This window comes from Saccharomycodes ludwigii, chromosome III (assembly GCF_020623625.1).
Source record: "Saccharomycodes ludwigii strain NBRC 1722 chromosome III, whole genome shotgun sequence".
In the NCBI taxonomy this organism is placed as follows: domain Eukaryota; kingdom Fungi; phylum Ascomycota; class Saccharomycetes; order Saccharomycodales; family Saccharomycodaceae; genus Saccharomycodes; species Saccharomycodes ludwigii.
In genome coordinates this window covers 1,054,050-1,073,817 of record NC_060202.1, presented here as the reverse complement: position 1 = coordinate 1,073,817, position 19,768 = coordinate 1,054,050, and the positions used below count along the sequence as shown (strand labels likewise).

Sequence of the window (19,768 nt, the reverse complement as noted above, 5' to 3'; positions counted from 1 at the left end):
CAAAAAGAAAAACATTAACAACTATGACATTTATATATATATATATATATATATATATATATGTTTAACTAGAAATAAAAAAATTACTTTTAATTGGCTTAAATGTTGTTCAATCTTGTATAACTTATGATGAGCTTTCTTGTTTCTCTTGTTATTTCATGTATACTCCTATACATCCGCACAGCTCGCATTAATTATTAAAGAGGGAAAAAAAAAAAAAAAAAAAAGTCTAGAAAAAAGATAAGATATAAAAAAAGATAGCTGAAATGTCTGCTACTTTCAGAAATCAAGATCCCCAGTTTAAACCTGTAGATCATATATACGAAGACAGGTTAAGACAGTTTATTTCTAAAAACAATGATATCAATAAATACTCTTACTTATCTGATTACTATGATCTAAAAAGGTATTCATCACTAAATGATACAAATGATGAAAAGTATATTTCTATACAGTACTATCAGGTTCCATTTAACGAAGATGATCCAACGGATCCAAATAATAGGCCAAGTTGGAAATCCATAATCAATGCCGGTAACGCGAACGACTTTAGCAACAAAAATTTTAAATCTTGTTTTAAAAACCAACCATTTGGTCCAAGTTGGAGCACCACTTGGTTTAGAGTAGAAATTAATATCCCATTTACCCACGATGATGAACAATGGACTTTTCAATTTGATTGTGAAAATGAAGGGTTGCTTATTGACCCTATTACTTTTCAACCAATTACTTCGTTTTCAGGCAAAGGTGAAAGAATTGAATATTCATTGCCCAAAAGGAGTGAGTTGAACAAGAATAAACTTGTGTTTTTTATTGAGTGTGGCAACAATGGCATGTTTGGATGTGGGTTTAACGGGGACATTAACCCGCCCGATAATAATAAATGGTTTCATCTACTAAAGGCCGATTTGGTCTTGCCAAATTGGGACGCTAGAAGTTTATTTTATGATTTTTGGATTTGCAGTGACCTTGCAAGAGAAGGGTCACAGAATTCCTGGCAAAAACATAAAGCAAGAATGATTTGTAATCAAGTTATGGATATTTTTAATCGGGAAGAAGATAGCATTGATCATGGAATTAACAAGTGTAGAGATTTGTTGAAAAAAGAATTACTTGGCTTTGATATTGATTCTTCCAAAGTCTATTTCAACCATTATTCCAGTGGCAGCAACGACAACAGTGACACTGATAGCAGTATCACTCCAGTTTTTGCCTTAGGTAATTGCCATATTGACACTGCATGGTTGTGGCCATTTGCTGAAACTAAAAGGAAAGTTGTTAGATCGTGGAGTTCTCAAGTTACTTTGATGGATAGATATCCGGAATATAGATTTGTTGCATCCCAAGGCCAACAATTTAAATGGTTGAAGGTTGAACATCCCGATTTTTTTAACAAGAAGCTAGTGCCTAAAATCAAAAATGGACAATTTATTCCAATCGGGGGTACCTGGGTTGAGAATGACACTAATATGCCATGTGGCGAATCCCTTTGTAGACAATTTTTTTATGGTCAAAGGTTTTCAATTCGTAATTTTGACGGCTTAATCTCTAAATGCTTTTGGCTTCCAGATACCTTTGGCTACTCCTCGAATATACCTCAAATTGCTCGCTTATCGCAAATTCAATTTTTCTTAACCCAAAAATTATCCTGGAATAACATCAACACTTTCCCACATTCCACTTTTCAATGGCGTGGAATTGATGGGTCTCAATTGCTAACCCACATGCCACCTGCTAATACTTACACCTGTGATGCCCATTTTGGTGATGTCGTAAGAACTCACTCCCAAAATAAATCATTGTATTGTTATCCAAGCGGATTGATGTTGTATGGTAAAGGTGATGGTGGCGGTGGCCCAACTGATGAAATGCTAGAGAAAATGAGGCGTATCAGAGGATTAAATAATAAATTGGGCGATGCCGCTGTGCCTAAGTTAAGTTGTGAACAACTCAATGTAAATGATTTTTTCAATGACATTTTAAGAAAAACAAATAATGGTTGCGACTTGCCCACCTGGTCTGGAGAGTTGTATTTAGAATTCCATAGAGGCACTTACACTACACAGGCGTATTTGAAAAAATTGATGCGATACTCTGAACATGCTTTGCTAGAGTTGGAAAAATTTGCTACTTGGCACAGTTTGAATTGTTACACTGCTGCTGCTGCTGATGATGATTGTACAAAAAAATGTAATCAATCTGAAACATTTCTTTCTGGTAATGCGGACAACTACGAGTATCCAGTTAAGGAGATTGGTTCCATGTGGGAAGATGTTTTATTATGTCAGTTCCATGATGTTTTACCAGGTTCTTGTATTGAAATGGTTTATAAACATGAAGCAATTCCTAAATTAGAAGCTGTTTTGGACAAGTGCGATAAACTATGCAATGATATTATACTAGATATCAAATCCAAGGACGATTATGTTGTGATTGACAAGAATAGTAATGCGTTTAGGCTTTGTGAAGAATCTTATGCTTCTCATTACGATTATAGGAACTCTTTCATTTTTGGAACAAAGATGTATGGACATCAGCAAGTTGAAAAGCAGGTTGTCAATAAAGTGGGTTTTAAGAAAGATAACCCTGACATTATAGTATTGAGCAATAACCATATAACAGTTGAAATTAATAAAGTTACTGGATTGATTGTGGATGTTAGTGATGACAAGTACCATTACCTAGATTTAAGTCATGGAAGAAATAAAAGCGGGGCTAACCAGTTTGTTTTATTTGATGATAAACCGTTAAATTGGCAGGCATGGGATACTGAACTGTATGATGTCAACAATTACAAGGTTGTTGATAATTTAGAATCCGTGGATATCAATGAAGCAGAAGCCAAAGTCACTATTAAATTCAAGATTTGTGGTGGCCAAAGTGGTGCAAAAGATAAAGAATGTTTTATTACAACCAAAGTGTCGTTAGACAAAAAAATGATTGTATTTAATACTATTGTTGAAAACTGGTATGAATGCAATAAATTTTTGAAGGTAGAATTTCCAGTCAATGTTAACAACGATTATTGTTCTTATGAGACCCAATTTGGTATTACCAAAAGGCCAACGCATTATAACACTTCGTGGGATACTGCAAAATTTGAAGTGTGTCATCATAAATTTGCTGACTATTCCGAATATAGTAAAGGTGTATCGATTATCAACGATTCAAAGTATGGCTTTGCTACACATGGTAATTTAATGAGATTGTCTTTGTTAAGATCGCCCAAAGCCCCAGATGCACATGCTGATATGGGGTATCATCAAATAAAGTACGCTATGTTGCCACACAAGGGACAGCTCGGCATGGAAACAGTAAATGAGGCTATTAAATTCAATAAATATCATATTAATAACATGCAGCATATTCCGTTGGAAAACTTGAAAACATACAACGAGTTTTTCAAAATAAAGCCTGTGCATCCTAGGGTAGATACTAAAGGGTTCAAAAACGGCGAAAGCAGTGAGGATTTGAATGTTGTTATATCTAGTATTAAAAGGGGGGAAGACGATTTCTCTAAGGATAAATCTGAATATAGTTTAAAGGAACAAGATTGTGATGAAGATTCGCCATTAAAATCCGTTGTTGTTCGTGTTTATGAGCCTTTGGGTGGTGAGGTAGATGCCTATATTGAGCCTTATTATAAAATCGAGGCTGTGGAAAGGGTTGACAATTTGGAAATTGCACTTGATTCGAAGGTATGTGTGGATCATGGTGAAAATCGTATCAAAATAAAATTAAAACCTTTTGAAATTGCCAGTTTTAAATTTTATTTTAAGACTATTAAATTAAGGAAAAGCTGATAGGTATTATTGTCATTGTTATGTCTGACACTAAATCTTTATTTCCGAAGAGCACTTGGCTTTTAATTTTTTTTTTTTTTTTTATTTTTTTAGTTTCTATATTTTTTTCTGATCATTATTTTTAAGTTTATATCTAATGCAGATTAATTTCTGTCTTCTATGTTATATATTAATAATAATAAGCTTGCGGGACAAAAAATCTTGATAAGATATCCGAACTTTGACAATCCCGTTAGCACTTGGAACTTGAAGACAATTTTTTTTTTTTTTTATTTTTTTTTTTTTTTTTGCATTGATTTTTAAAATATAAACATAAAATAAAAACACCAACTTTTGGCGAAAGATTAGAGTCAAGATCAAATTTACCACGCCTATTGTCGCTGTTATTTGTTAAATAAATAAATAAATAAGATAGAATCCTATTCAGGTTGACACATAACCTGTTATTACTAATAATGAATGATCCTAGAGTGGAAAAAAAAAAACTAATACGATATTTTAATAGATATTTGGATATAATACCTACTGTTCACCAAAGTTCAGATGTTTATAAACCAGGTTTGATATATTATTCCTTAAGCGGACTAAGCATTTTATATGATAATGATGGTGACTATAAGAACTTTGTTCAAGAATTTAAAAAAAACGGTTCTTCAACAACAATTAAAAGTTTATTTAAAATTTTTGATAATAAAAATGATCAAAACGCAATTGCTGGCTTTATACCCACTTTAACAGTGCTAGATACTAAACCAAGTAATTTAAATTTATCTGCTACTTTTTTTTCTTTACTTTCATTGTGCATACTTCAAGAAATTGATTTTTTGAAGGATAGTGATAAATACAAGATTAAGAATTTTGTATCTAAATGCCAAGATCTTGAAAATACTGGTGGGTTTGTCTCCTACTTAGATATTTTAGGCAATCCGAACAATAGACTTAGTGGGAGCCAAGTTGACAGTATTGATTTAAGATTTTGTTACATCGCCGTTTCAATATTATATATTTGTGGGTGCAAAACTATATTAGATTACAAAAAATGGATAGATACAGATAAATTGTTGAATTTTATTTTTATGGATTGCTATTGTAAAAATACAGGTGGGTTTGGTAATGGTGTTGAACCGCATGCAGGTTATACCAGCTGTGCATTGGGCACTTTAAAATTATTAGGCGTAAAATTACCGACTACGGAAATGAAAAACGATACTTTATCTTGGCTAGTGCACAGGCAACTAACGATATTAGCTAACGATTCCGAATTAAAAACAGACTCTGAATGGTACGACAGTATAGATTGCGGTGGATTTCAAGGGCGAGAAAATAAATTTGCAGACACGTGTTATTGTTTTTGGTGTTTGAATTCATTAGAATTATTAGGTGATGAAATGGAAAAAGGCTCGTTTATGTCATTGGTAGACTTAAAAGCAGTTGAATCATATTTACTAGACGTCACACAAAATAAACTACTCGGTGGCTTTGCGAAAAACAATGCGAATGACCCTGATTTGTACCATTCATTTTTAGGATTAGCAGCTTTGGCTTTGATTAGTGGAAAGTTTGATAGTGTTTTATGTGTTCCTAAAGTATGTTTGAAATAGTATTATACATTGCTGCATAGGGTGAATGTGAATTTGGCTATATATATATATATATTTACTGACTCATGAGATAACATTTATCAAGAAAAATAGAATTTTTTTTTTTTTTTTCTATTGTGTATTCTGTTTATTCGATCTAATTAAATATTTACAGGGAATATAAAAAGATAAAAAATAAGAAGTATCTCCAATTATTAGGCCATAAATCTTTTAATTAACTCCTCATAAATGCCCCATGCTATGCCCGCACTTAATGATTTTCTGATCAACCTTAAAGATAGACCATCAAATAAATTTGATAAATGTTCATTCTTTATAATATTTAAAGTAGTACTCAGGAAAGTTTTGTTTAGCTTAGGTTCCAATTGCATCCTAGTTTTTATTGTATCAAAAGGCGAAGTAAATGTCGTTGCTAAAGTTGCTGCTATTATTGCTGAAGATGCATTTATTAAGGTAGACACGGGAGTAGTGAATTTGCCAGTAGTTATATCAACCTTATTATTGCTGGAAAGGATATAGTTTGGTAAAAAAGTTTTACAATTTTCATACAACAAAACGTACAACCCTGCATAGGGAGCGTCTCTTGCTACAGTAGGACCGACTCCCTTAAAAAACCCATTTATACCTTGTTTGCTATTGATATCTCGAATCGCCTCATTAATTGTTTTATAATTGTACAATGTGGATTCAAACCTGACTTTGATAACAGTTATTGGCATAGTAAATAAACCAACAATTGCTCTTGTCACTGCACCTGATAATAAATTTTCTTGAGGTGATAATTTCGGTAGATTGCTACTCTTATTAATGTTGATATTTGTTAAAGCGGTGCTGCTGCTGCCCTTTGATGTCGATTGTTTAGTTTTGGCTAGCGTGGATCTAACTAAATGTAAGGAAGACAAGTATAAACCACTTCCTATAGAAGTTCTTAAGCATGAGGGCAATGAGCCTCTCCATAGTTCTAAAGGATGATTTATATTTTTGATACATTCTGAGATTGTTGTTGTTCCAGTCTGTTGAACTCTTGTTTTTAGTAAGTCGAATGGTTGCAAAACTAATGCAGACGTTAAACCGCCTACAAATCCACCTATTAAATGAGACAAAGTTTTTTCATTTGAATTGGTAGACATAATCCCTCAATTGTCTCTTGGATCTATTTCTACTATATTTTATGTTCGTTTTTTTTTATTTTTTATACATTTTTTATTGAGTTTATAGACATATGGAATGAAAAAGAGTATTGAAAAATGGAAAGAAGAATATATTACGTACAATGGAAAAAAAAAAAAAAAAAAAAAGGAAAAAATACTAGCAATAATTGGAAAAAAAAAAAAAAAAAAAAGGTGATTTTTTGAAGAACAAATAAAAAAAAAAAAAAAGTATTTTTCTACTATTTAGCAATACAATCATAAATATTTTATTCTTCCTTCTTAACAAAAAAAAGTGTTAAATGCAATAAATAAACAAATATTTAAATCTATTCTAATAAAATGTCATAAGTATCAAACTAATTTAATCAAAAATATCGGCTCCGTTTAAATAATTAAGCACATCCCTTAAATCTATACGCTTATGCACTATATAGTTGTCTTTATGGTCATTAGAGCACTTGTAGCAAACCGTCAAAACTCGATTAGAATCTATCCATTTAGAATAAAAATTCAACACAAGTCCAATATCGTCATGTAGATCATAGGTTTTAATTGTAGTGTCGTCCTCTATAGTTAATTCTCCGAAATTGACCTTCTGGAAAGCACAATTTAAACCTTCGCCTGTATATTTAGAATATGACTCTTTAAATGACCAATATTTGGTAAATAACCGTGCTTTTTGTAGTTCTGTTGTAGCATTTGGAGAAGTGGATAAATAATTAAATTCCTGCTCGGTAAAAATATCCCTAAATAAATCTATGCAGTTTGATCCACAATAGTTAATTACATTTGCAACATCGATCCCAACTTCAGTATCCTCTAAACCTTTTGTCAAAAACATTGAGGAGAACAGTTTATCGGTTGTCATACTAAACTTTATTGGCATTGATGATTCTAGCAGTGGCTTCCCATATTTACCTTTGACAAATTTGATGCTGTTACTTTCGATATTGTTCTTATCATTACTATTTTCCTGTGATACATCTCCGTTTGTAAGAGCAAGCATGCATCCATATAATTGTAATAAAATGTTTGTTAACGATGTTATTTTATCTTTTGGAGACTTTTTATTTAGAATTTTGTTTATTATTCGTAAATCAGATGTTAATTTTGATATAATTCTTAGACATTCTTCAAATTTAAAAGAATCATTTGTTAATATAGTTGCATATTTAGAAGCATCAATAAGTAAACATATTTTTTTTTTTTCGTTTAGTATTTGGATTATTTCTCTATGGTCCATAAGAATTATTTGTTATTTAACGGTATTTATTTAAAGTTTAGTGAGATTTAAGATAATTTTGTTTATCTGTTTTTTATATATAAAAAAAAAAAGAAGAAAAAAAAAAAAAAAATGTCACATTAAAATGATTGCCAATACAAGCCTAACCAGCGTTTTAACATTTTTCCGTCTCTTTTTTATCTATAACAATTTTCACTTTTTTCACTTTTTTCTTTTTTTATTTTGCTTTCTACTCTTTGATACCAACCAATCTATTAAAATTTTCCTCTTTTTTCTTTCAGTCTAATAACAATCACGGTTGAGACATCCTTATATATTAAGAAAGCATTTAGAACAAATATATATATACGCCAACCATCCATTACTTACAAAGGGAAATATGTCAAGTGTAAATAATGATAAGGACCACGATTTATATGAATCAGCTTTAGAATTTTTAAGAGAAGAAAATATTAAGAATGCCCCTGATCTTGAGAAAATCAAATTTTTAAAAAGTAAAAATTTGACTGATCAACAAATTACAAAGGCTTTAAATCAAGTCAAATCAGAACAGAGACAAGATAATAGTAATAATAATAATAATAATAATAATAATAATAATAATAATAAAAGTAGCAACAGCTACAATGATAATATTCCCCAACGTATACCTCTAGAATACTACGCTGTACCACCACCATTACCACGTAGGGACTGGAAAGATTATTTCGTTATGGCAACCACTACTGCAGGTATCGCATATGGAGTCTATTCAATTACCAAAAAGTATATATTGCCTAGAATATTACCCAAAGAGCAAAATCAGTTGGATAAGGACAAAACAGAAATTGAGGATCAATTTAGTAGATTGGATAAAGTTTTGGAAAATATTGAAAAAGAGCAGACAGATTTAAAAAACCTGGAAAGAGAAAAATTGGAAAAATTGGACCAAACCATAAAGGAATTAAGTGCTGCCTTGGAGGATACTGAAACAACTAAGGAAAAACTAGAAAGTGAATTCAGACTAATGAAAGCCGAACTATTAAACCTACAAAATACTATCGATAAATTTTTCTTGGAAAATTCTCATATTCATGATTTGCAACAAGTTAATCAAGAATTGACATCTTTGAAGAATTTAATAAACAAAAATATAGCTTCTGCGTTACCTGAGATAAATGGTAGTGATATTGAAGCTTCTCAACAAAAGGAACCCCGAAAAATTTTGACTCCAAAAGAGATTCCATCTGCTTCTGACATTTTGTCCAAAATGAAACTGAAACCTAAGTTAAATAACGGTACGTCTCCATCACCTGAGCCTGCATGGAAAGCGGCATCTTCCAGTGACGGTGTTAATAGTAATAAAGAAAGCCATGTTCCTGAGTGGCAATTAAATATTATGCGTGATCCTGATGAAGATATTACTTCTTCCACATATGAAAAAGAAGAGGAAAAAAAAGAGGAAAAAAGTGATGAAAACTCCTCATGAATTATAAGAAGGAAAGTATATAATCTTTATTATGTTTTATTTTGTATTTCCTAGCCTTATCATTATTATCATCAAATATATATAATACTAAGATAAAAACAAAAATATTACAACTACATTTGTATCATTCAGGAATCTTTAGTAACAAAATAAAACCAAATAAGTTTCTAAAATTAAAACTACCTTGAGAGACTATAACTAGTTATCAGAAATTTAATCTATGGTTTAAAAATATAATAAGATTCAACCTAGATTCTTAGACCCATTTAAGATTACGAATGATGATAGCAAAATTACAGCATTTGAGCTATTTTCAGACTTCAAAATAAAGCATATATATAGATGTCTGTGTGTGTGGGACGACTTTATTGAATAATTGACTTTTTGATTTATGGTCAACTACGGGATAATCACTTAAAGCAGGTTTTGCATTATAATTGCATATAATACAATCATTATATTTAATTTTCAACAATTGGGCGTGTGGCGTAGTTGGTAGCGCGCTCCCTTAGCATGGGAGAGGTCATCGGTTCGACTCCGGTCTCGTCCATTTAATATTTTTTTTCAAGCAAAAAAAACGAAAAGTTAAAATTTTGTTGTGTACCGTTTGAATTTTTTATTTTTTTTTTTTTGTTTTTTTTTTTTTTCCTGAAATAAAATATGTAATTCTCCCTTCTTTTTACTTCTGTTGTAATGTCTTATTATAATATATTATATATATATTTGGTTTACTTGATCTTGAATACGAACCACCATTTCGTCATATATAAAATAACAACTCTCGAGTAAAACAGTAACGATCAAACTTTAGGATCATACTAACACGTACCAGAATATTACTTAGCTACTAGACCTAAGGAGAAGAGAGAATCAACCAAAAAAAAAAGAAAAAAAGAAAATTGAAAAAATTATCCAAATAAGAAGAACAATATAAATGGATTCTACCACAATTTGTGATGAGTTTTGTAAATTGCTAATTAATTGTGCGAATAACGGGTTCAAGCCTGTTGATTTTTTCACTTTTTATAATGAGTTTTTTAATGAAAAATTTGGCTCTTTTTTGGATTTAAATAACGAAAGCAGGGCTAGCACCAATGTCAACATTCCTACAATCTCTAATGATAACACAAACTTTATATCAACAAATACAGCAGAAACAACAGATACCGCAACTTTGGAAAAGAATAGAATATACGATTTATTAAGTGGATGTTTTATGAAATGTTTAAAAAATAATTATTGTGTCTCTCATATTATGATTTTATTAACTGATTATATGGTTGAATTATGTTTTTTTAATTACAATTCTAGTTTTGTTAATAGGTTACTAAAAATAATTATGAGTCTAATTAACGAAAAGGATGCAATCGTTATACACTTTTTCACCAAATCTACTAAATTCTTCAATAATTTGTCAGACAAATTGGTGGTTGAAGACTTCTTAGTTCATGATATTCCAACTATCATTTTTCCCGCAATAATGTCTTTTAATTTCAAAGAAATCCATTCAAAACAAATCATAATATCACTAAGTAAATTTTTACAAAGTGTTATTTCTATTCAGCCAACAACCTGTGTAGTAACAGACCAATTGGTACAAACTAATATTAAAATTTTAGTTAACAATGTGTTGTTACCTATTAATAAATTGCTGGCACAGAAATTGTCTTTGCTAATTCAGAAGAAATGTGATTTTACTCAAATTAAGGAGACCGATGTCGTCGTTGATAAAAATCATGTGGGAACAAACTCCAATGCCTTTTCTGCTCAAAATACTCTTAGAAAGTACTCGGACCCCAGCATTCCTGTTGAAACACCCTCAATCACCTCACCAAAATTTATTTCTACTTCACCACAAAACAATGCTAATGGTACCAGTGTTACAAACCATTCTTCTAACTCAGGAGACATCAATTCCAATGTTCCTTTAGCTGTAGACTCTGATTCTGCTTCAACAGTTCAAAAATATTACGATTTCAAACTATTACGTTACTACAAGAATTTATGGTTAAATAATAGGATACATAATTGGTATAGTAGTGAAGTTGACTTTTTCCCCAAGTATCAATCTATTGAAGCCACAATAGTTTCCGAAACACATCACCCTATTCCTTCATTGGACACAGCTATGGTGGATTTCATAGAAACATCATTTACCTGTTTTGCACAATTCCTGAATAATATTCAATATCATCAATCAAACTCTAATTACGACCTTTTAGAGAAAAAATGGACCATATTTATTAGCAAAAGAATCCCATTGATTATTAGTCAATATTGTGGTACAGCAAAACCATACATACCTATAAGAGCTTTGCAGAACATTGATGATAAAGTTATTAAGGCTATAAAAACATACTATTCCACTAAAGACAACGAAGATCCATCCCAAACTAATGATGATCTCTTTGATGATTTTAATACCAACCCTAAAAGAGACTTTGATATAAGACATGAGTTTCTGAGCAATTTGATTATGTTGAAATTACAGCCACCCAATGTAATGAATGAATTTTTAAGAGATGACCAGATGATGGATCTTAAATCCATACTTATTGATGAAAACATATTTTTTAAAAACCACCAGAATACTATGGAAAAAATATGGGATGTGAAAAAATTTGTCAAGACATCAATTGAGGAATTTGATTTTGAAAATTTGTTTGAAGGGGATAGCAATTTTATAGCCAATAGAAGTGAATTCCACGGCTTATTAAATGTTTTGCAAAATTTTGAAAAAGTAGCACCAACAAGCCAGGTTGTTATCGCACAAACTTTTTTGGAAATGCTAACTGCCAGCGTTAAAACATTTGATTATAAAACTTTGTCTAAAATCTGTTGTTTGTTAACTTTAAATTTCAATCATTCCTTAACCACCATTTTTTCCCACATTCAACCATATCTTTTCCTACTCCCGTTACTCAATTTTGTCGATAAATTATGGGACGAAAAGGTTTACGAAATTACCAGTTCTACGAATAATGATACAGATATAGAGTCTGTCAACGATTATATAGCATTTCCCTTTGTCTTGGTTTTTATTTTACATGTTTCTAAGGAATATAATGTTGATATAGAAGACATAATGGTTCAAAATGACGTTACGGACTTGAATAAGTCCTTTATATTGAGCTTTATTCGTGATTTATACTACATTCCCGAAGATTTGACGCTTCCAGTAACTAAAGAGCCATACAATTCTTCTAAATTATTGCAGGATTGGACCAAAAGCTTATTTGTTGATATTTCTATATCTGATGACTTAATTAAAACAGCCAATGTTAAAGATTTGGCTTATTTGCTACCATTTATGTTTAAGCAGTGTATTGAAACGTTAGAAAGTATTACCAATCCGAAAAATATGGAAAATATCAGACAACAATTGGATCCTAGAATGTTAAGCACTTTAAATGAACGTGTTATGGGTGGGTTTGAGTATTTTTTGCAGCCCTTTATGATGGTTGGGCTAATTAAAATTGTTTTCAATTTGGAAACTATATTAAATTCGTTAAAAGCAAAAGGGTTGATGGAAATTAACTTAATTTTTGAGACCATCTTAAATATGTTGACTCCTTTGTTCAATGAGTCTTCTTTGTTAAATTATGACTCAAAGGCCCTACACAATTTAATATTCCGTTTAAATAGTCCTAGATTGCTTTTAACTTTGAAATTGTTTAGAAAACAACCTTCACAACCCCAGTCCTCTTTATACGGGGTTTATACAGCGGAATCGCAAGGCAATCCTAAGTTAGAAGATCTAATAAACAAATTAGAAAAGTTATGTGATGGCGCAATCTTATATAACATAAACACTATATTTACCAATCAAAAACAAAAGCATCCACACCAGCAGCACAGTCCAAACCCACAAAATCAATCACCCCAAACAAGTCCGTCAATTAGTATCTCGGGTGCTCATCAAGTTCAGTTCGATTTTAAAATTACCAATGAATGTCCCGTAAATAAGCTAATGACAAACCAAACAAATAGCTTCTGGAATCTACATAGTAGCACATATTATAATATGGACTACTTATTGGAATTAATAGATTTAATTACCCCTACAAACTTTTTCTACGATGTTTATCAAACTTTATTGTATAAAGTTCGTGCTTATGGTATACCTACCATTGGCAATGTCTTTAAAAAAAGTTTATCGTTTAGAGATGATTTCAATATAGTTTTGATTTATTTTTTTTATTTTACCATTTTATTGGATTTTAAAGATAACACTGAACGATTGAAAACGTTGCACTTTTTAGAATCGCCAATATTTCTTGCCGCCTCGGATCAAGATAAACGAGAAGCAGACAAATCTATTATTGACTCTAGTAAGTCACTTCCAAAAGAGCAAATAAATGGTTCTCAGATACAACATGAGGATGAGAATGAAGAAACCAACCATGTCGATGATAATACTGGTGGTAATGTTAATGATAATGGCACCAACACTAACAATGACAATAATAGTAGTAAAGATGTAAAATCGGATGAAGTTGAAACTAAGAATATGTTGCCAGAAGTTCAATCAACCGAATTTGCTGATATAGATTCTAAATTCGATGATGATAATGATGAAATTAACATGCTATTTGGCGAAGATATTACTTCTGAACAAATAGATGATGTAATAATGGAAGATGCTGATATTAACAGTAGAAATGATTTGGATAGCACAGAGAAATCTATTGCTAAAAACAATACAGTCAATAAAACGCCACTGCCCATTCTGGATAGCGATAAGGACAGTGCTACAGATGAACAAAGTTTTTTTAAAGTTTCATATCTGAATAGGAATTCCTTTGTTGGGTTATTGTATCGTATGAAAACCAGAAATAGCTCTCCATTTGAAAATTTTGAAGAAATTTATGATATTTATCTCCAATTATTAAAAAAATCAATCGTTTGATTCGTGATTAAATGTGTCAAACTTTTATATATCTATATGTGTAATTATTTGAAAAAAAAAAAAAAAAAAAAAAAAAAAAAGAAAAAAGTGAAAATATCTTTTTTATATTGTATAAACTTTAATTTAATTGTTCATTAGCCTTTGGATGATCTTTATCATTGCTGACCTTAACTTCTTTACCTTTAATAATCTCTTCTTTGGCATGACCTTCCATAACAACGTGTTGGACATGCTCCTTTTGTTTAGCTCTATCCCTCATTCGTTCTTCAATTGTGTTGCGACATAAAAGTCTATAAACAGTAACTTGTTTTGTTTGGCCTAGTCTGTGTGCTCTATCCATTGCCTGTGAGTCAATGGTTGGATTCCAATCTGAATCATAAAATATAACTGTATCAGCAGCTGTTAAATTAATACCTAAACCACCTGCTCTTGTACTCAATAAAAAGATAAAAATTTCAGGTTTGGTTTGCCAGTCATGAACCAAATCTCTACGGTCTTCCAATTTAGAAGAACCGTCCAAACGAATGTGTCTGTATTGTCTATAAGTCAAATACTCTTCCATTAAATCCATCATTTTGGTCATTTGGAAATAAATTAAAACACGATGACCCTCATCTTTTAAATTGATTAACAACTTGTCTAAAGCTTTCAATTTAGCAGACTCTGTAATAAACCTATCCATTGAAGGCATAGATATGTTTTTGGTGACAAAATTCTTATTCAATGGGGCTGGCCACATTTCACATCTGGGCAACTCCTCCAATGGCACCTTTTTAACTTCTATTATATCATGCTGTACAATGGGTGGGATTTCAGAAAAAGCGGTTGTTATCTTTGGATTAAACAAATCATAATGTAGCTGATTAGTGAATGTAGTAGAACCATTAACTGTGGGTGTGATAGGTGGCGCAGCGGCTGGTAAGCCGCAGGCAGGTTTCATATTATGCAAGTAATGTTCCTTTTGATACATTTCATTTATGTTCATTAAATTGCATAAAACTCCGTCCATAGTAACATTTTTTTGGTTGTAAAGAAACTGTTGCTTAGAAGGGACTACCAAATTTTTCTGATACGAAACTGAGTTCTCGTCGTAAATTATATCTAGTCTTGAACACTTGTCACTGACATTTTCTTCCAAATCTATGACTCTATTGAGTAAACCTTTATTGTGGATTTTGGCCAAGGAACCGGGACTCAAACCTGACAAAATGGATAAAGTCAAGCATAATTCTTCGTTGTTCGAGGTATCTAAAATGTTAAATGTTTTATTGAATAACTTGTTTTTCAAATCAACGTCATTTTTAAAGTTTGGAAGTATCAAATCATCATATATTAATCTTGGTATGTGTACATCTATTTCATTTTCCGTGGAATACATAAAGTCCAAGATATTTCCCTCTCTGTTAAAAGATTGCTGAACTTTGCCGAACTTGCCAAACAAAAAGGGCGATGTAACATCGTCTCTTTCAAATAAGTCTGGATGATTACAAACTTTACGAAATTCCATTACCGCATTGGCCAATCTTGAATCGCTACCAGTAGAGCTATCAGCAGATGCAGTTACAGCATTTTCGATATCTTTATAGTTACTACTGCTCATTTGCGATTTCAAAACGTTGTACAACTTCAATTGTCTTTGAGTCAAATCACATATCACGTCGATTTCAATTTTATCACCCAACTCGGACTGAACATTCTTTTTAATACGTCTTAGCATAAAAGGTTTTAACAATAGATGTAAACGGCTTAATTGTTGGGTGTTTAATTGAGTGTTAGACTTGGCATGTGCCTCAATATTTTTAGAAAACCATTCACTGAAAAATTCTGGCGAATCAAAAATTGTTGGCATGATAAAGTGTAATAAAGCCCATAGTTCATCCATGTTATTTTGAATTGGTGTACCAGTTAATAGTAATCTGTTACGTGAATGGAAACTCAATAAATTCTTCCACCTAGAAGACTGTGAAGATTTAATAGCTTGTGCCTCATCTAGAATCATATACTGCCACTTCATTTTTTGTAAATAGGCTGCATCAGAAACAACCATTTGGTAGGAGGTAATCATTATATGGAAAGGAGAGTTTTTGTCGTATCTTAAATGCTTCCTATCCCAAAACTTACGTAAAACCTTACGATCATTAGCATTACCCCAGTATGGTAAGATTTTGAAATCGGGCACAAATTTCGAAATTTCCTGGACCCAATTATGTAAAGTGGAAGCGGGGGTAACAACTAAAAATGGACCCCAAATATTATACTTTTCAGCTAAGTGTGCCAAAATAGAAATTGATTGTACGGTTTTACCCAAACCCATTTCATCTGCCAAAATACCATTAATACCATGGCTATATAAATTAGCCAACCAAGTAAGTCCCTTCAATTGGTATTCTTTTAATGTGCATGATAATATCTTTGGTTGTTCAATAACAGCGTTTTCTAAAGTGGACGGCTTGGTAAAATTTAATTCTTCATCATCACCTGGATTTTTATCGTCAAATTCTTTGGCTCTTTCCTGGTTTTCCTTTAATGCATTGGATGCATTTTCCAAAGCTTTACGATTCAAACTGTCGTTAGTTTCTTCATCAAAATCCATACTTCTATGATCATTCTTTTTAGCAGTCTCAACGGATAGTTCAATATTACTTAAAGTAGCACCAGTAGCAGTTTTTTCTCCCATATCGCCCTCGATTTCATTTGTTTTAATTTTGCTGCCAATGAAATGAGAATATAATTCAGTCTGGGTCAATAAAAATTCCAATTTCTTTGCCTGTCTAACTTTTTCTCTTTCTTCTTCCTCTTTTCTAGCCTGATCCAACAATTCTTTTTCTTTTCTCTTCTTGATATCTTTTTCCTCTCGTTCATTTTTCTTCCAAAAACTAGACATTTCTCTGACTCCTCTTCTGGCCCTACTTATTAAGTCCTTGACTTGTTTAGAGTTTTTCACTTGCCATCTTTTAGCCTCTCTAGCGACTAAAGAGGAAGTTTTTTTCAGATTTTGACTTCTAATTTGTTGCATTTGCTGTAATGATCTCGAGGTTTTTGCAGAGTCCTTACGAGCCATATCTTTCCATATAGTGAAATAGGTGTTATCGTAGTGTCTTTGAATTGCCCTAGCTTCCTTAGCAGACATTTTCATACCATATGTAGGTAATCCATCTTTACTATTGTTAGCATTGACTATAGGAGTATCAACAGTACTCAAGTCGTTATCATCATTTAGCCTTCTCATCTTAGTACCATCTTCTTCATCCTCATAGTTCTTTGGCTCATCATTTTTGGAAACAGTTTGATCACTGTTACCATCTTCGTCCTTGATATTATTGTTACGCTTTCTCTTGTTGTTGTTTTTACTTGCAATAGCTGCTGCCGCCGCTGCTGCTTTTTTAATAGCAGCATGTTTTGCCTTTTCCACAGCAGCAACTTCTCTTAGATGCCTCTTATAAATTTTGACGTGTTGTTGTTTTAATACTATTTTTAATTCAAATTTGTCTTCATCATGTGATATAATGGTGCAATGCGTAAATCTTCTTTTTCTTTCCGCATCCATCTTTTTTTTATTTTTATTCACAATTCTTTTAATCTCTAATCTATTTTTTTCTTCTTCTGTTAAAGGAGATGGTCTAATAATAATTTTTTTTGTGTTTTCCTGATCAATAGAGTCAGTATCGGTATGTTCATGCGGTGGATTATCTTCTCCTTCTTCTTCTTCTTCTTCTTCTTCTTCTTCTTCTTCTTCTTGTTGTTGTTGTTGTTGTTGCTCCTCGTCGTTGTCATCTTTCTCATCTTCTTTTTCTCCTTCTTCGTCACTTTCAGATTCATCTGCATATTTTCCTTCACGATGTCTGTTTTTGCCTTTATTCCTTAATTGGCGGTCAGTTCTCAATCTGCGACCAAAACCATTATTAATTTCAACAACTTTTAGTCTAGGATTGCTATGGTTACTGCCGGTAGTAAAGGTTGCATTGGACGATTCGCTTGAAGTTTGTGAATGATTGTTTTTTTTTAATGTTCTTTTTTTACCGTATATGTTTGCAATGAATCTCTCATGTAAAGAGTTTCTTTTTATATTATCAGGATCTTCAGGTGTTGGCTTAATTGACACTGTAGTTGGTGAAGATGAGGATACAGGTTGTATCTTAAATTTTTTACCCTTAGGAGATGTATTAGTAGAATCGGGAGCGGCAGTTTTGGAGCCTTTCTTACTATGCTTAACCGTTGAAGCAACAACAGTGGCAGTTGTCTTATCATCGTTTATTGACTTTTTTCTAGTATTCCTTCTTGTTCTCCTTCTATCTTTCTTGGTTAAACTTGCAGTATACTCTTTTCTAATAGAATCCTTTGAGTTTTTATATTCCATGAAATTTTCCCATTCTTTATCGATGCTTTCCATATTATCTAACAATAAATCTATCCCGGTACTACTTTCTTTCTTAATCGAGTCTTTCATTGGAATATGATTACCGGGAGTAATTTCTTCTTTTCCTTCTTCATTTATTTCTTTTTCATCTTCTGCTTCTTCTTCTTCTTCCTCCTCTTCCTCTTCTTCTTCTTTTTCGTCGTCTTTTTCTTTTTCTTCTTCTTCCCCTTGATTATCTCTAATCAATCTGTTCTTATTTTCTTGCTCGATTTTTTCTTTCTCTTTCTCCTTTTCCTTATTCAGGTGTTGGTGATCAAATATTTCTTTTAGTTGAGAATTCCACTCATTGATTAATTCCAGTTCTTGAAAACTAATAAAATTCCAGTTTTGAACCAGTAATTCTTGAGCATCTCTTTTTTTTAATAAATCCAAATTCATTTTGAATTTTTCAATAGCCGTGGACTTGTCTTTTATTGAATTTTCATATTTAGTGTTTAATTGAAATTTTTCATCTGGGATGAGGGAGCTTTCTTGAGATTCATCCATTGATGAATGCAACCGGGAAGAAAGAGCAGACGAAGAGTCATCATTTAATAAAGCACTAAGAGACATAGTTGCTGTTAGTTTTCGTATCTTACTTTGTGTTGTCTTTTGTATGTTATTTCTTATTATCAGAAAGCAGGTAAGGGAGCAATATAGAAAGGTGGGTTAGATATTGTGGTAGCTTCTGAGTATTTGAACAGCATAAAAGATGATGATAATTAAAGAAAAGAAAAAGATAATAATAAAAGAAAAAGAGTAGAAAAAGTAAGAAAAAAGAAGAAGAAAAAGAAAAAGGATGTACAGATTGGAGAGCAAAAGGCAAAAGGCAAAAGGCAAAAATAAAAAAAGGAAAAAGGAAAATAAAGTCAAACCTTTTATATCCGGAAGGGGGAGGTTATTAGGATTAACAGCGTTGTGGGAATTGTTTTAAGATGGATAGACTCAAAAGAAAAATGCTCCTCCAAAAAAACCCAAAAAAAAAACCCAAAAAAAACCCAAAAAAACCCAAAAAAAAATTTTTTTTTTCCTTTAGTTTCTGTTAAGTTTAAAATGGTTGTTTTAATGCGAATATGTTGACCTAACCCAATTTTGATTTGTAATTTTAGGTAGTATTAAATCAGGTTTTGTTGATTATAAAACCCAATTTAACTTTTTCCGTTTCAAGTAAAAAAAAAAAAAAAAAAAAAACATTTA

General features: G+C 31.7%; 7 protein-coding genes and 1 non-coding gene across 8 annotated transcripts; 5 read left to right on the top strand and 3 right to left on the bottom strand.

Annotated features, from left to right (window-relative positions):
* Window positions 1-266: 266 nt before the first annotated feature.
* AMS1 (alpha-mannosidase) lies at window positions 267-3,803 on the top strand (the record flags this gene model as incomplete). Its single annotated transcript, XM_046077413.1, has 1 exon — window positions 267-3,803. The coding sequence occupies one exon, from the start codon at window positions 267-269 to the stop codon at window positions 3,801-3,803; it is 3,537 nt and encodes a 1,178-aa protein (XP_045935172.1).
* Window positions 3,804-4,258: 455 nt separating this feature from the next.
* CDC43 (protein geranylgeranyltransferase type I subunit CDC43) lies at window positions 4,259-5,404 on the top strand (the record flags this gene model as incomplete). The annotated part of the gene is made up of 1 exon (XM_046077412.1): window positions 4,259-5,404. One exon carries the CDS (start codon window positions 4,259-4,261, stop codon window positions 5,402-5,404), a length of 1,146 nt encoding a protein of 381 aa, XP_045935171.1.
* Window positions 5,405-5,598: 194 nt separating this feature from the next.
* Window positions 5,599-6,534, bottom strand: HEM25 (Hem25p; the record flags this gene model as incomplete). Its single annotated transcript, XM_046077411.1, has 1 exon — window positions 5,599-6,534. The coding sequence occupies one exon, from the start codon at window positions 6,532-6,534 to the stop codon at window positions 5,599-5,601; it is 936 nt and encodes a 311-aa protein (XP_045935170.1).
* A 382-nt stretch (window positions 6,535-6,916) lies between these two features.
* LYS5 (holo-[acyl-carrier-protein] synthase) lies at window positions 6,917-7,798 on the bottom strand (the record flags this gene model as incomplete). Its single annotated transcript, XM_046077410.1, has 1 exon — window positions 6,917-7,798. The coding sequence occupies one exon, from the start codon at window positions 7,796-7,798 to the stop codon at window positions 6,917-6,919; it is 882 nt and encodes a 293-aa protein (XP_045935169.1).
* Window positions 7,799-8,177: 379 nt separating this feature from the next.
* Window positions 8,178-9,266, top strand: PEX14 (Pex14p; the record flags this gene model as incomplete). The annotated part of the gene is made up of 1 exon (XM_046077409.1): window positions 8,178-9,266. The coding sequence occupies one exon, from the start codon at window positions 8,178-8,180 to the stop codon at window positions 9,264-9,266; it is 1,089 nt and encodes a 362-aa protein (XP_045935168.1).
* A 477-nt stretch (window positions 9,267-9,743) lies between these two features.
* SCDLUD_002722 lies at window positions 9,744-9,816 on the top strand. The gene has a single exon. It is a non-coding gene; the product is annotated as a tRNA-Ala (tRNA).
* Window positions 9,817-10,200: 384 nt separating this feature from the next.
* On the top strand, window positions 10,201-14,175 carry NUT1 (Nut1p; the record flags this gene model as incomplete). The annotated part of the gene is made up of 1 exon (XM_046077408.1): window positions 10,201-14,175. One exon carries the CDS (start codon window positions 10,201-10,203, stop codon window positions 14,173-14,175), a length of 3,975 nt encoding a protein of 1,324 aa, XP_045935167.1.
* Window positions 14,176-14,293: 118 nt separating this feature from the next.
* Window positions 14,294-19,144, bottom strand: INO80 (chromatin-remodeling ATPase INO80; the record flags this gene model as incomplete). The annotated part of the gene is made up of 1 exon (XM_046077407.1): window positions 14,294-19,144. One exon carries the CDS (start codon window positions 19,142-19,144, stop codon window positions 14,294-14,296), a length of 4,851 nt encoding a protein of 1,616 aa, XP_045935166.1.
* Window positions 19,145-19,768: the final 624 nt, after the last annotated feature.